At 42.4% G+C, this 15824-nt stretch overlaps 1 protein-coding gene across 2 annotated transcripts in view; it reads left to right on the forward strand.

Annotated features, from left to right (window-relative positions):
* SLC44A1 (solute carrier family 44 member 1) overlaps positions 1-14297 on the forward strand; it is a 121894-nt gene extending 107597 nt beyond the window's left edge. The window contains exons 11-16 of one of the 2 annotated variants that reach the window (XM_056848540.1): positions 534-690; positions 2027-2110; positions 4693-4830; positions 8293-8526; positions 9728-9805; positions 14218-14297. In XM_056848540.1, coding sequence (XP_056704518.1) covers positions 534-690; positions 2027-2110; positions 4693-4830; positions 8293-8526; positions 9728-9805; positions 14218-14241 — 715 coding nt within the window. In that variant the 3' untranslated portion in view covers positions 14242-14297. Of the gene's footprint in view, positions 1-533; positions 691-2026; positions 2111-4692; positions 4831-8292; positions 8527-9727; positions 10019-14217 lie in introns of those variants that run through there. The other variant, XM_056848539.1, reaches the window with a different exon arrangement.
* Positions 14298-15824: the final 1527 nt, after the last annotated feature.

Below are 15824 nucleotides of genomic sequence, written 5' to 3' on the forward strand. Positions count from 1 at the left end.
TTATGGAGAAACTGGGCTGGGTTACAATTCTTTTCCCCTTCCCCAACCCTCTGGCCATTTTAGAGATACTCAGAGAAGGCGAGGAGTCTTGCCCCACAGAAATGTGGAAGCCCTTAAATATACACATGTACATGCTCAAGTCAGCCCAGGGCGGCTTCACAGGGTCCCCTGTATTTAAGATCGCCCCAGTGGTGACAGCACTGCCTTGGGCTATCTGGCTGTGGGTGGTGAGCAGTAAGGTCCTGTAACCTGCTCATGGACAGTGGGGTCCAGGCCCTCCTCCCAAAATTCCTTTTCCGCACCCACCCCCCTTCTGTTTCCTGGAGCTTCAGGAGTAGAGTATTCTTGGTCTCCGGGGCTTGCTACAGAGCAGACTTTGTCTGTTCTGAATATCTGCAGAACTGACGGCCCCAGAAAGTCAGCGTGCCGCACCATTCACAACTTAAGATGACCCTCGAATAATGTCAGTGCTATCTGTTTTTGTCTGCTGATGCTCACAGTTCTCGCTGTTTGTTCTAAAAATTTCTCCGCAGAGAAAAAAGGAATCTGCCATTCACGCCTATTCTGGCATCTGTCAATCGCCTGATCTGTTACCACCTGGGAACTGTGGCTAAAGGGTCTTTTATTATTACCTTGGTGAAGATTCCGAGGATGATACTCATGTATATTCATACCCAAGTCAAAGGAAAAGTAAGAGGAAACACTTCACTGTATAAGTAAGGTTGTTCAGTGAAACTGCGCAGGGAAAGAATTAAATAGGGATTGGATTTGGAAGGTGTGGCCAGAAGGCTGAAAGAATAGGAAAGGCAAACTTAAAAACAAAAGAATTGCCTTTTCCTCCCCTGTAAGTAAAATAAGGTTTCTTAGACATAGGTGGGTTGGATTCCATGGAAAAATCCATGCATGCAAGCGGGGATGTGATTTTTACTGATCGTTTCCTTGCTGCAGCAGACCTTCAGTTTCTCTCTCCCCCCCCCCTCCGCCATGCTGCTCCTAGTGTTCCCCAGAAGCAGTATTTTGGTGGACGCTTCATGTCGCAGAGAGTTCATGCTTCTGTACGTGGAATTTAGATGGGATCCAACCCACCATTTTCAAGGGAGTGGGGGGGGGGACAGTAAATAATGAGGTTGTGGTGTGTTAGGCATGGTGTTAATTGAAATCTAAACTTTTAAACTGTTGCAGGTTTTTTACGATGTAGTTGTAGTTGGACATCTCTCTTTGTGCTGCCTTTGCAGACTTCTGTGAAAATGTTGAAACCGTCCTTTTCCAGCCGTGGTTGGGCTTTACTGGAGGCAAAGATCCGCTAAGGTTCAAGCATGAAGTAGTTAACCCTTTTCAGTGCTAGGAGAAGTTTTGTGTTCGTACGGCAAGATTTTAGGCAAGGAATGACAGAGCCCAGGTTTTAGGGGGTTGGGGCAGTTCTTCATGGGTGCTGGGCTGAGTTCAGGAAACTGAATGGTGAGATGCCACTGGAGAGGCCAGTCACTAGGCTAGATGGCCCACAAGTCTAGTCCATTGTGATATGTGGGCCAATTCACCCATGGAAACCAACCATTTTTGTTTTTTTGCCTCCACCCAATTTTTCACATGTTCCAGATCGAGCAAAGATGCCTCACGGTAATACAGGCAAGACAGCGAGACAGCCGGCAGCCGTGCCTATAATCGCATAAGTCGTTTTTTTGCAGCCGCCGCTGTCGGGAAAGAACCGCCAGCTGTCTCTGTGTATAGCCTGATTTTGCGTTGATGTTTTTTTCTGTGTGGTTCTCTCCACAGGAGGGATTACCTGGGGAGAAAAGGCAGCTGGCCCGCATGTGTGGCTTGGCCCCATGTAGCCGCCAAGCGGCAGGGAGCGTGAAATTGAAAATGGGTTCTGAACTCTTTATACAAGGCAATGCACGTGTAGAGGGGAGAGTTGATCTTTAGGCACCTTCCTCATTTAAGCGTCCCATGTCCTGGTGCTCAGGCCCTTTGGTGTTTGTTTGACCCTTGACTAGTCTCTTTCTTCTGTGACTCCTCCTCCTCTTAGGAAAATGCCTGTGCTCGGTGTATTCTGAAAGCCTGCATTTGCTGCCTTTGGTGTCTAGAAAAGTGCCTGACTTACTTAAATCAGGTAAGATTTCATATAATTTGGTGCTTTTTTCAAAGGTTGCCAAGTTTAACTGTAGCCTCTTTTTAAAATCATCTTTCAACCAGAGGATGAAATATTTCCGCTCATGTTGCCAATTGGTTTGCTAACCTTCAGAAGCAGTTCTTTGGCGAGATTAAGGTGCTTTATAATCTCTGAGGTTCCTTGGCTGTAACTGAGAACAAATGTAATGTTTTGGATGAGAAGTCATAGAGATGCAATCATGCTTCAGCATGGAATCAGATTTGTGCACTGATTGAGCATAGGCCCGTTGTGATTGAGTAGAGGCCCATCACAGTGTGTACTTAGTGCAACAAGAGTGAAATTTGTAGCTTTTTTTTTGTATTTAAGCACCACACATTTTAGAAAATGAGCATCTGTAATTGGCACTGATTTCTTTGAGAGAAACCTGCTGTGAATTGCTGTGGGCTGACAGTAGCCATACCCATTTGTAAAGATTTCCTTCGAGTGTTGTATTGCCTCTGCCGATTTTTCCCCTTTTGTTGCTACTCATTCTAATTCTCAGATCGTTAGAGTGGGCTTGTATAATGGTGTTCCTCTATGTCCTCCTTGACTCTATCTTAGTCAAGTGCTCCATCCCTCCAGTCCTTCTTGGGTTAAAAAGAAAAGTTCAGGACCCAACATGTAAGGTCTTACACTGTACTGTCAGAAACGCGGGATAGTTAAAATGCCTTAATACCACTACTTTCCATTTTATCCACGGGATGTTAATTCAACCTCATGTAATAGAGCTCTTTTCTTAACTGGGGAAATCCTGTTACCATTGACCTCTTGAATCATCTTGCATGGAGTTAATACACAATGTGACCTTAGCATTAACTGAAGCCTACGTATGCTGACAGTGGACATTACCTTTAATGTAAAACATTATTAATGTTCAGTAAGTGTCTCTGTTAAAAATGGCATGATAAAAAAGTTCTGATTTGGAGTGAGGGAAAACTTGCCGACATGGGCTAATGGCTTCTAGGTGCACATTCCATTGCACAGATGAAGATTCAAATATTTGGATGGACTTTTTTCGTGTAACACTACCAGCAGCAGTGGAAGATACTTTGCCAGTTATAATAATAATAAGAGTTGGTTTTTATATGCCAACATTCTCTACCACTTAAGGGAGAATCAAACCGGCTTACAATCACCTTCCCTTCTCCTCCCCACAACAGACACCCTGTCAGGTAGGTGAGGCTGAGAGAGTGTGGCTAGCCCAAGGTCACCCAGTTGGCTTCATGTGTAGCAGTGGGGAAACAAATCGAGTTTACCAGATTAGCCTCCTCCGCTCATGTGGAGGAGTGGGGAATCACATCTGGTTCTCTAGATCAGAGTCTACCACTCCAAACCACTGCTCTTAACCACTGCACCACGCTGGCTCTCAGGAACTTCAGGAGCTAATGAGATAATCTTACAATGTTGCGAGGCAAAATCACAAGCTGACCTTTTGTAGGGTTTTGAAATACTGGTTCATTTTCAGTAAGAATACATTCCTGAGACTCCTCATCAAGTTAAATGCAGGTCCCTCCCAGCCAAATAAGCCAGCATGCCAGGTGGTTGCCTGCTCCCCGGGTTCTGCAGACCCAGCCAGTGCAGCAGAGATCTATTGAGACCTTGGCAGCTGCCAAACAGTTTGGTTTGGTGGATCATCAATTCTGATTTGAGGACTCCCTGTGAATACCCTTGATCCTCTGTTGACACTTGAGGTGAGAGAAAGAGTTCTGTTTTTTTCCCCATCAAAAGCCTGTACTGTTTTATTGTTTGTTTGCTTTTGTTTTTTTTAAGTTCAGATTCTTTATGTAATTTATTTCTTTATACGTAGCATATTTAAGGGCAGTATACATTATATACTTTTGCATCCTACAGCTACCATCATCTGGGCAACACCTTCCTGGTTGGATTGGTTCAAGTTCTGTCAAATAGAAAACTTTAGATATTCAGAGCTGTGTTAGTCATTGGAGGGGAGACAGTTTTTATGAGGCTGTTTAACAAATCCTGAATTTCTGTTAAATGCATCAAAATGTGACTACTGCATCAGGCGTTGCGTTGCTAAATACCAAGCTGGAAGGTAATTTGAGTTTTGGATATCTAGTAAGTTTTGTTCTTTTCTACATATTTATAAAGTATTCTCAGTAGAGATGCTTACCTTATACACAGTACATATCTTCAAATATACCGGAAGAATGTGTTTCCTGCACTAGTGGTCTAGGCAGTGTCCCCTCCAGCAGTAGAGAGCTGGTATGGGCAGACAGCATTAGGGTAGGTATGTGCAGAGAGCTGAAAATGTGCAGACAGAAACGGGTGTGCTTTGGGGACAGTTCAGTGAAACACCTGATGCATTGTGTTCTATCTATGCAAGGGCCAGACATGAAATTATGTTGCCTGTTTCATCCAGAATGCCCTTTTGGTCTGTTTATCAAACTTGCACAAGACTGCGCTGTTTGTGCTGTGGTAAAGTAGAGGAATCTGTTTTTCATTTTGACAAATGTGGGAAGGTCTTTTAGCTGTGGGGTTTGAGCAGAAGAGAACAAAAGTATGTTTTGTTCTTCTCTTTCCAGAATGCATACACAGCCACAGCTATCAACAGCACCAACTTCTGCACCTCAGCAAAGGATGCCTTTGTGATACTAGTGGAGAATGCTTTGCGTGTGGCTGCCATAAACACAGTGGGAGACTTCATGCTATTTCTAGGGAAGGTAGGCTTGAGTCAAAAGCATTGGGAGCTCTCTTCAGATATCATTCTTTGCTTTACATGTAACCCGTGTTGGGGTGTACTCAGTTCTTTAAAAAACTAAAAATCCCAAAACTGAGTTGAGCAAACTTGCATAATTTCTTCATGATTTGTTCTGATTCTGTTAATCATGGGGAAGGGGCAAGGAGGGTCCTAGACCAGGTACTGGATTTTGTCCATTGACTAGTGACAGTCTTATTCAGCCACTGTTCTGGTCTCTGAGATTTCAGATTAACATAATGGCTAAAAATATGCTCCCCTACCTTTAATTGAAAGCAGAGATTCTTAGGAAACGGAATTGTTTACCTGCAGAAACATGGCATGCTTACAAACCTACTCCTTATGTTCCACTTTAGCCTGTAAACAGAAGCCAGGGGTTGAGTGAACTCAGCTCTTTCAGTTGACATGACTAGGTGGATCTGGTCAGGACCGTGGAGTGTAAGGATGTAGTAGCCGGTCATTCTGAGGAATGAAAAGGACCTGTCATTTATATATATACTTAAATGCTTATGATTTTGGGTTTCACCTCCATCACCTCCCCCCAAACACATCTTTTGTTTCTGAAATGTCTAATAATTTCATATTAATCTTTCTAATGGGTAATCAGTGAGTGAAGCATGAGTTTGTGCTCACATTTTATCTTCCTGTGTGTGCACTTGTACGTGCCTTTTCTCTCCCGGTGGAGACCCAAAGCGGTTTACATCATTCTCCCGTCCTCAGTGTTATCCTCACAGCAGCCTGTTGAAGTAGGTTAGGCTGTGTGACTGGACCAATGTTTAGACTGATTCCACGGCAGAGTGGAGACTCAAACCCGAGTCTCCCAGATCTTAGTCCAACACTCCAACCGCTACATCACACTGGCTCTGCATATCAGTCATCAAACATATCCAAAACCACTTTACGGCTTTGTGGGCCCAGTTACAATTCATTTTCATTCTGCTCACTGTGCATTAATTCACACTGCGTCTAGCTGAACTTCCAAGCGGAGACTTCGTAAGCCCACAAATAAACAAATCAATAAGTTGCAGTAGGAGTGAGCGAATAATTAGATCTAATGGCCTTAGGAGGAATTGGAGCGCATACTGAGGTTTGCTTTGAATGGATTTGACATGTACCATGAAGGTCTGGTGGGGGGATGGGTGACATGTTCTGCAGATGGCCAAAAATAACACAGTGATATGTGCCAAAACTAGTGCTGCAGAAAGCTTCCTCTTAATGTCAGGGCAGCAGCGTGTAACTATCAACCCAGCTCTGCTTTGTAGTTTATAGCCGCCAGCATATAGATTGAAGCAGGATAAGGGATCTGTTTTTACCTGTGTTGCTTGTAAAAAGCAGATTCATACTTTAAAATCCATTGGAAATGCTTTTTTTCATAAAACTACCAGCTTCTCTCTGTCTACCCCATCCCCTTCTTTAGCAATCCTCTCTTACCCACCTTCTCTCCATCACCCATTGTAGGTCAGTCTGCCCCCTCTCACCTGAGCCCTTCTCAGACAATGTCCCCCTTTCTTCCCTCTACCCTTTCTCAATCTTCCCCTTGCTTTCCCCCCCAATCTCCCCCCCTCTTTGTTTCCCCCTCCCTCAGGCTGTCCCCCTTTTTGCTCTTCCTTCCTTCCTTCCTTCCTTCCTTCCTTCCTTCCTTCCTTCCTTCCTTCCTTCCTTCCTTCCTTCCTTCCTTCCTTCCTTCCTTCCTTCCTTCCTTCCTTCCTTCCTTCCTTCCTTCCTTCCTTCCTTCCTTCCTTCCTTCCTTCCTTCCTTCCTTCCTTCCTTCCTTCCTTCCTTCCTCCTCCCCCAAGCCAATGCCCCCTTCTTTATCTTTCTTTAAAAGATAAAATAATGGAGCGATAGCATTTATATTTTAATTGTATTTTGTACTTGTTTTACTCTATATTATTCAGTTATGTAAATTCAATTTTTGATGGTCTATGACTGCAAATAAAATGAAATGATAATCCAGCATCCCATCTCACACAATTGCTAACCAGTTGCTGTGGAGGGCTAACAACATGGCATAGAGGTTTCCCCTGATGCTTCCTCCTGTCACTGGACTTCAGAGGTATCCTGCCTCTGAATGTGAGGAGGTTCCCTTTAGTCACCATGGCTAGTAGCCACAGAGAGACTTGTCCTCCATGAACCTGTGTAATCCCCTTTTAAAGCTGTCTATGTTTGTGGCCATCTCTACAGCATATTCTGGCAATATATTCCACATTTTGATGACTCGTTGTGTAGAGAAGTATTTTGCCAACTGTTCTAAACCAGTGTTTTTTATAATATATTATACTAATCAATACAAAAGATACAAAAACACACCAAATACAAAAATATGAATAAAATACAGAATATAGAAAAACAGTCAAAATGAATTACACTGAAATTACTACTATCCATAAAATTGATCTCACATGTTTAAATCAAAATATTTGATAATTACCATCTTTAGTGTCATAGCTAGCATCTTTAGCATCATTAATAAACCCAAATTACTACCTGTTAATTTCTTAATAAACTATAGCAATACAAATGTAGTATCAGTTTATGTTCAATTATATAATCATGAACTGCCTTTTATTTATTTTTTCTTATTTATAATTTCTTAACATTATACAATAATCTTACTTATTCTATAAATCCCTCAGATCACATCTTCCCTCGCAACCCAAGTTTTGAGAAGGATATATACAATAGAGTTTCCATTTATCCTGAAGTTCTTTAATTGGCCTTCTGTTCACAAAGTTTGTCAGTTCTGCCATCACCGCATACTCTGCTAATTTACCTTATTTTTCGCTCCATAAGACGCACTTTTTTCCTCCTCAAAAGTGAGGGGAAATGTCTGTGCGTCTTACGGAGCGAATGTGTGCACAGAGCCGGCTGGGCACGCTGGAATGACGCGAGCCGGCTCTGTGCGCCCCGTTCCAGCACGCCCAGCCGGCTCTGTGCACCCCGCCCGCCTCCCAGCTGGCCGTCGGGGCGGAGAACGCTGGCTCGCTCCGTCCCATAAGACAGGTTTTTAGAGGAGGAAAACAAGATTTTTTCTTGTTTTCCTCCTCTAAAAACTAGGTGCGTCTTATGGAGCGGTGCGTCCTATGGAGCGAAAAATACGGTACTCTTCCAGTCTTCTATATCTAGGCATTCATCTGATTTCCATTTTGCTGCTACTGTGACTCTAACTTCTGTTATATATTTAATCAGCTCTTCTAGAGTTTTTGTGATGCCTGTTGTGTTAAATCATCCCTTTTCTGAGCCAAATCTGCAGCTGTGGGCACCACATAACGCATAAGTCAGTTCAGTTGAAACGGTTGTCTGATTAAATACCTGATGGAGAGAGTTGTCTGTTTGAGCAACTTATTCTGGCGTTCCCCATTTCTGAGTGGCTGAATCCTGGGGATTGAGGAGGCCTTCAGCTGAGTCCGCTGTCTTTGCTCGCTAGGTCCTAATCGTGTGCAGCACGGGCCTGGCAGGGATCATGCTGCTGAACTACCAACGGGACTACACTGTGTGGCTGCCGCTCGTCATTGTCTGCTTGTTTGCGTTCCTGGTCGCTCACTGCTTCCTGTCCATTTATGAAATGGTCGTGGATGTCCTCTTCTTATGTTTTGCCATCGATACTAAATATAACGATGGCAGTCCTGGGAAGGAGTTCTATATGGATAAGGTGCTCATGGTAAGTAAAAAAACAAAAACTTTCTTTTCCCTATGCAGTGTCCGAATCCAGGAAATCATGAGTTATATTTAAAAAACTCATAGCAGCCGTACTTGTTTACAGTGAAGACTGCAGTTCCTGTTTGCTTGTGAGTGTTCTGGCAGCCATTTTCTTGTGTTAGACAGCATATGGGAAGATGCTCGAAAGCTTCCAAATTATGTATTTTATTTTATGTATTTTATCTACATTGTAAGCCACCTTGAGCCCTAGAAGGAAGGAAGGCGGCTAATAAATGTTTTAAATAAATGAATTTCTTCCCGGGAGATAACCATCCAGGTAGCCAACTTTTGTCTCCAGGCGATTGGGATGCGCAAACGACAAACTGAGACTGGCAATCCTACTCCATAAATGGCATCATATATATAAGTCAGCTGATTTCATATCGAAATGAAGGCTGACTGACTGAAATAAATGAATTAATCTAAATTGTTGGCTTCTGTGGCTGAGAACCATGAAAACATGGGAGGGAGACCGTGCACTCAGACCGGGGGTTTTTCTCAGATTTCGCTGTGGCTGTTTGCACTGCTAAAAAGGCAAGTCACTCTTCCATTCCAGCTTTTCAAAAGAAGCAGGGCGGCCTTCTCATCATGTCATGAAATCTCAAGGGGATCTCTAGCTTTCCAGTTTTTGTCTTGATTCTAGTGCGCTGAGGGCAGCACGTAGGACCAAGATTAGAGTTTAAGAATTGCCATCCTTAGAGGGTTACTTTCTGCTATTTCACCTAAGGATTTGATCACCTGGGGATGACTCTGTGAGCAAACTAGGGGAGTTTTAATCAGGGACGTATAAACAGGAGGTGGTTTCTCAGAATACATTTGGCAGTGGCACCAATAGTGATGATAATGTTTCTGTGGCGCTTTCACTGTACAATGTGATTCAGAACAGCCCTGTAAGATGGGTCACTACCCTCATTGCAGCTTCCCACCAAGAGACAGCTTGCTTTCTTAAGACCAGCGGTTGAATCCAAAGCGGAGGCAAAATGCAAACCAGGTTCTTTGTGATTAATACTGCTATCCTAAGCATGTTTTCCTTTAAATAAGTCCCACTGACTTAATCCCTAGGAAGAGCATTTAGGGTTGCTGCCTCAGCCTTTCAGCTACCACATTAATGTGTCCCAGAGGTTGCCTGTGACGGAGGACTTTTCTCCCCACTTGTCTTGCAGGAGTTTGTGCAGAACAGCAGGAAAGCAATGAAAGAAGGCAGGGGAGGCGGTGCTGACGGCAGAGAGCTCAAACCGATGGTAGGTCCAAGGGAGGAGGTGGTGGATGTCTTCCAAGAGTTTCACCTGTACTTCCTCTCCCTCTCTGTCCTCACTGACTGTGCTTCTTCAGGAGAAGTCTTTGTTGCTTGTGTCACTCAGGATATTCTGCTTTTTCTGTTTGTGAGCTTGCCTATCACCTGGATGGCAGCGTTTTTGTCACACCTGAGACCTTCTCCCATAAAAGTAAGCTGAAAGGAACTGTACCCTCCATTCTTCTACTGTGTTTTTTGTAACCTTGGAGAACCTCATTGGTGTAGCTATTTAATACTCACAATCTCCTAGCAGCTGTATACATAACAAGGAAAAACAACATCTGGAAGGACTTAAAATATCAGACATGAGTAACCAAGTGCCCAGAAGTATCTTTCTGTGATCTCTTTCACTGTGGTGTTGTGGCAGGCATGCTTCAGGGCGTGACACATTTCTCAGCAAAAGAGCAGTAAATGTGAACTAATGCTAGGTTATTTGTGGATGACACAATTGCTGCATGTAGAAGTTATAGCCCGCCACACAGAAGTGGCGAATATGAGTCTTTGACAGCATGTTAGTAAACTCCTCTGTACGCTGCTGCAAGTGGATTACCTGCTCAGTCTGGTTGGGACAGTTCAGCAGTGCTTGAGAGAGTCTTTAGCCCCAGGGTGTCAAACATAAGGCCCAGAGGCCAGATCAGGCCCCATGAGAGCTCTTATCCGGCCCACGAGGCAGCCACCGCCACCCACCCCGATCTGGGCTGGCGAGGCATGGCCCGGCCAGGCCTGACCAATGACATTTATGTCATATCTGGCCCTCATAACAATTGAGTTCAACATCCCTGCTCTAGCCCACATCACTTTCCTGTTTAATTTAGTTTTGTTTCAGCCTGTTTTTGAAACTTAATTGATAATTCCCAAGTCTCCCCTCTACTGGCCACTGAGGAAGTGAATACAATTACTCCTTTCAACGTGCTACCAGTTCTGTTTGTGGTTTGCTGTCTCTGCAATTATTCTTTTTGTGTCTTAAAATTGTGTCTACCAGACAAGGGTGTAATTTGAGCTCCCTCAGTTTCAGGCATTTCTGTGCTTTATTTTTAATATGCAATTTAATAACTCTTCAAATTCCTGGAGACAAGGGAAGGCCAGGAATCAATATAAGAAAATGAGATATTTTTATTTCATGGTGTTACTGAAGCTGCAACTTGTATATATGTTCCTGTTCTCCACCACCACCTCCCGCAATCTTAAAATGTGGCGTTGGTTTCCCACAGGACAGCAGTTCCTCACCTTTTGACATAGGGGCAGGTAATGCGTGCACCTTTGTCACTTGATGACAACAAGTGGTGACATGCATGTGTGAATGAACCATCACAAAGGGAACTTTTGCATCACCTGTGACAACTTCTGAACAGTTTAGTCCTGGAGTCATCAAGTGATGACAGATGGGAAATGGCAAGAGACAAAAGGCCTGTTTCACATTGTGGTTTTAAGCTGGTTGTTATCCATTGCTAGCCTGATTCCATGTGAAGCAACATGAGGACAAGGTTTCAGACATCATTTTTAAATCCATTTGTGAGCTGTATCTGAAGCACTCTGCTCATTTCAAACCACTCTGCTTCTTCCCCACCCTATTTTGGCTTTTTTTTTAACATTCTAATTTTTGTGCTATAGTGCTAGAGCTATATAGCAGTTCAATGCTATATTGCCAGCTGCATCTGAATGCTGGCAATATAGGACTGAATTGCTATACTGGTCTAGCACTATCGCACAAAAATTAGAACGTTAAAAAAGAAAAGCCAAGATAGAATGCGCTGCAAAAAAGGGTGTGGGGGGAAGGCAGCTCTTTCTGAGGTGCCGCAGACATTTTAAACACCACACTACAGTGATTCAGAAATGGAAAGAACACCTGAAAATGGAAGAAAGTGTTTTTCCCAAAAAACAGCTCAACCTCACTTTGCGAATGGGCACAAGCAGCTTTGAAAAGGTTAATAAAATCTGTTAACAGGCGGGAGCCAAAATGGTTGTGTCTGAAATGGCACAGAATATCTGTTAGTAACCGGCAGCTAAAACGGATTATGAAGGCTGTTTGAAAGGGGCCAAAGTGAAGTAATGCATGTGTTAATTAGCTCTTAAAGCCAATATATATATATATATACATGTTCAGTTTAGAACAACAACTAACAAATTATGTTACAAATTACACGGAAGCTGAACTTGTCCTGACTTCCAGTATTAATGAGAGCCTGTTTGGATAATATGCTTCCATTAGATCTTTAGAATGATTTTAACAAGGTAGCATCTGAAGGTTCATGATATTGAGGAGCTGGGGAGGGAAAGCTAGCTGCTAGCTGAATAAGCATAGAAATGTTAACGATATAACAGATAAGTGCTTGTATGTGATTGACCTGTCTGGAGAAATGAACCAATCAGGTAGTATTCTAGGGCAACCACTAATCAATACTCAAAAGAGAGGGTAACATCAGCACCCATGATTGTAAAGCTTATCAATAATATGGGCAGAGTGAATAGAGCGATTCTCTCTCAGAACACTAGGAATTGGCTATCCAATAAAGTCATTTGGCAGAAGGTTCCAGACAAAGGCAATGCTGATCTATTTAATGTTTAATTAAACACATTGGTGTAGAATGGTATAACAACCACTAGAAGAGGTGGTTTAGTATTAAATAATTTCATGGATATGTCTGTCAAAGTCTGTTAATAATTAATAGGTCATCTTTGAATAGAGGCTGCAGACTTCTTGGGGTTGAGGGATAAACAATAGAGAATGGCTATCATTGTCATACCCCTGTGAGTTTTGGGAGGAATATCTGGCTGACCAGAGTGGGGAACAGTGGTTAACTAGATGGATCATTGGCCTGATGCAGAAGACACTGCTTATGTGCCTGTCCTATTCGGAATTTCTCTGGGTGGACCTGAGGATCGTAGTTTGAAACAACAGCTTAACTCTGTGTGATTTCATGCAGTAATGACACAGCTTTGATAATGGTAAAGTAGGACTGATCAGGTTTCCCCAGCATGGTAAAATCTAGGAGATGGATCCTGTCAGCTTTTCCACTCAATCTCACCCAGTTCTCTTCCTCACTGCAGCCCCAATCCTTCTTGGCTTTTTGTCCACAAGGATTCGCAGTACAATCTTTTCAGTGATCAAAAGGAGAACCTTTCTCCTCTTCCTCCAGTGGAAAAATTGTTAGGATCTAACCTTAGTTTTTACCCTGGCTTTAACAAACACCATCAACAACAAAACAGTAATACCATATCAGGCCTGCCAAGAACAGATTTTCCGGTCAGCATAGTCAAAATTGATAGTCATCATGCAACAAGGGGGAAAAGCACCGGTGTGTGGGGGGGGGTATCTTTGTAATCCAAATCCACCCCATAGCAGTTGAAAATATAGGCTTTCTGCAGCTGCCTCTGTACAGCATAAACAGACTTTGCATGGAACCAGGCTGATTATGGTTTCACAGCCCTTCAGTTTTATGTGCTTTGTTAGTGTGTATTGCTGTCTTGACTCCTGGCAGTTTCTCCAGCAGTCTGACTTGAGTGCTAAATAATACCTTGTTCAGGCATGTGATACTCATTGTGATGAACAAAGCACAAAAGTGATAAATTACCGTGGCATACATGTCACCTATTCCTCTATTTGTGACTTACTTTGAAGTTTTGCAAACATTATTCCCATGCATTTGTACCTTATCAGAAAACTGGAGTGTAGAGGACTGGTGAATTTTTTTCACCAAGGGATAGGATGTTATGAATGATGCTGGTGAAGCGGACAGTGTGTCACACTCGAACCCAGGATGCCTTCCTGCATCCGAATTGTTTAAATCATAGTTTGTGCCATTGAAAGACTGAAGTAATATATCTCAGTTTGTGCACAAATGTTGGTTTGTCTGCTTCTTGTCACCTCTCCTTCTCCCAGAAGGGAGAACACCCTGTCTCTGCTACCATTTCTGTGACCAAGCAGCCCAAAGGGGCAGAACTACTTAACTAGTTGGTTTGTGAATTCAGTTGTCACAAACCACAGTTAATACAGACTTTGATTAACAAGACAACTACAAGCCCTAGTCTGAAGATTCTGTCTGGTGCCCGGAGGTGACTTTCCAAAACAGATTATAACACAAGTATCTCCTGTCCAAAGGGGAAAAAATATCAAAAATCTCACCGACCAGTCCTTTAGGCATGCACAGAGAAGGTCTTTGGATCCTGGCTTTCATTTGGCTTCAGAACAGACATGCATATGAACCACTTAGCTCTTAAAAAGTGCCTCTTTACATATGTCGGCTTTTAAAAAAAGATTTGCAAAATTTGTATTGTGCTGTTTGTTATGCCTGTCAGTCTATAAATATTAATATTCTTTATAATGTGTTTCTAATTTTATTTATGACTTTTGTTTTCTAGGCCTCTGGAGCAAGTTCATCTTGAAACTAGTCAGCCATTATGGAAATCATTGACATTCCAAAACAATATCTATCTTATCTATATATATATCTATATATATATTATTTAAAAAGCAGCCAAAATCAGAGAAAAGGAACAGGGATTTAATACTTTTTTAATGATTATTTTTGTGAAACATGTACTCTTTTCATACGGGTGGCTTTTACAAGCAACTTTTATCATTGTTCCATTTTAAAACTAATCATTGTGGTTCGTGGCAATGTTATGATTGTTAATCCAATTGAGACTTTATAATTTGGAGGAGGATTCCATAATATTTAAGAAGAGTCATGTACGGATGGAGATTTGAAATGCATAAGTGGGTCAAGTATCTTCCCCTCGTGGTTATTTTTAATGAGCATAACTCTTTAAAACTTAATGGATAATGACTGTTCTGGGAGAAAAAGTCCTTCATGTGTTTTTTTAAGAAATTAAATGAAAAATACATTAATCATTTTGGATATTGCTCCCTCCCCCCTTTTTTTTGGCTATGGGATGCTAATAGAATCCAGCAAGTTCTACATATCCAAATTTTTCTCATTAATACATTAGACAATGTATACCTAATGCATTAAAAAAAAAAAACACTAACCAACTCCTCAGGTATTTAGATATTGAGAGAGCCCCCAAACCTATGAAGGATGTGCTATAGGCATATGAGAGGATGAGTTTTATATGCAACTTTTCCCCTAAGCTACTTTCTTTGTCCCCTCATGTTCAATATTGTCCTTTGCACATTGTTGTTCTTTTTGAACTACGCAAATCCTTCAAAGAAATAGCTGAATAGCAGGCTTCTAAAGTTCAGCCTTAGATATATTCCATCACTGTTCATCCATGACTACATGGAAAGATGCTGGGAGTAGAGTGAGAAACTGTACAGCTATACAAAAAAAATTAAGTACTGTAAGTCATTTGTGTTTTTCTTTACTGTTGGAACCTTTCCTTGGTTATGTGTTAATTCTATATTCAGTAATAAGTGGAGTCCAATGGGAAAGAGCAGGTAAATGTCATTTTGAAATATCACCACCTTAGCATCTAAAATAGTTGTTAAAAGTGGCTTCTGTGCATTCGTGCTCATGGTATATCTGAATGCCACATGAACACTTCAGAGGCTTCCAGAAAGCAATATTTGTGTCCCTTACTGGTTCGGTCCCTTCATGGAGAACCGGGTTTGATTCCCCACTCCTCCACATGAATGGCGGATGCTAATCTGGTGAACCGGGTTGGTTTCCCTTCTCCTCCACATGAAGCCAGCTGGGTGACCTTGGGCTAGTCACACTCTCTCAACCCCACCTACCTCATAGGGTGTCTGTTGTGGGGAGGGGAAAGGAAGGTGATTGTAAGCCAGTTTGATTCTTTCTTAAGCTGTAGAGAAAGTCAGCATATAAAAACCAATTATTCTTCTTTCCAACTGCTGAAGAATTAAGCTGTATAAAGAGAGAGTTACCTTAGGGTTCTCAAGGCAAGAGACTAACAGAGGTAGTCTGCCATTGCCTTCCTCTGCACAACAACTCTGGCATTCCTTGGTGGTCTCCCATCCCATTACTAACCAAGCCTGACCCTGCTTA

Source organism: Euleptes europaea, chromosome 4 (assembly GCF_029931775.1).
Source record: "Euleptes europaea isolate rEulEur1 chromosome 4, rEulEur1.hap1, whole genome shotgun sequence".
In the NCBI taxonomy this organism is placed as follows: Eukaryota; Metazoa; Chordata; class Lepidosauria; order Squamata; family Sphaerodactylidae; genus Euleptes; species Euleptes europaea.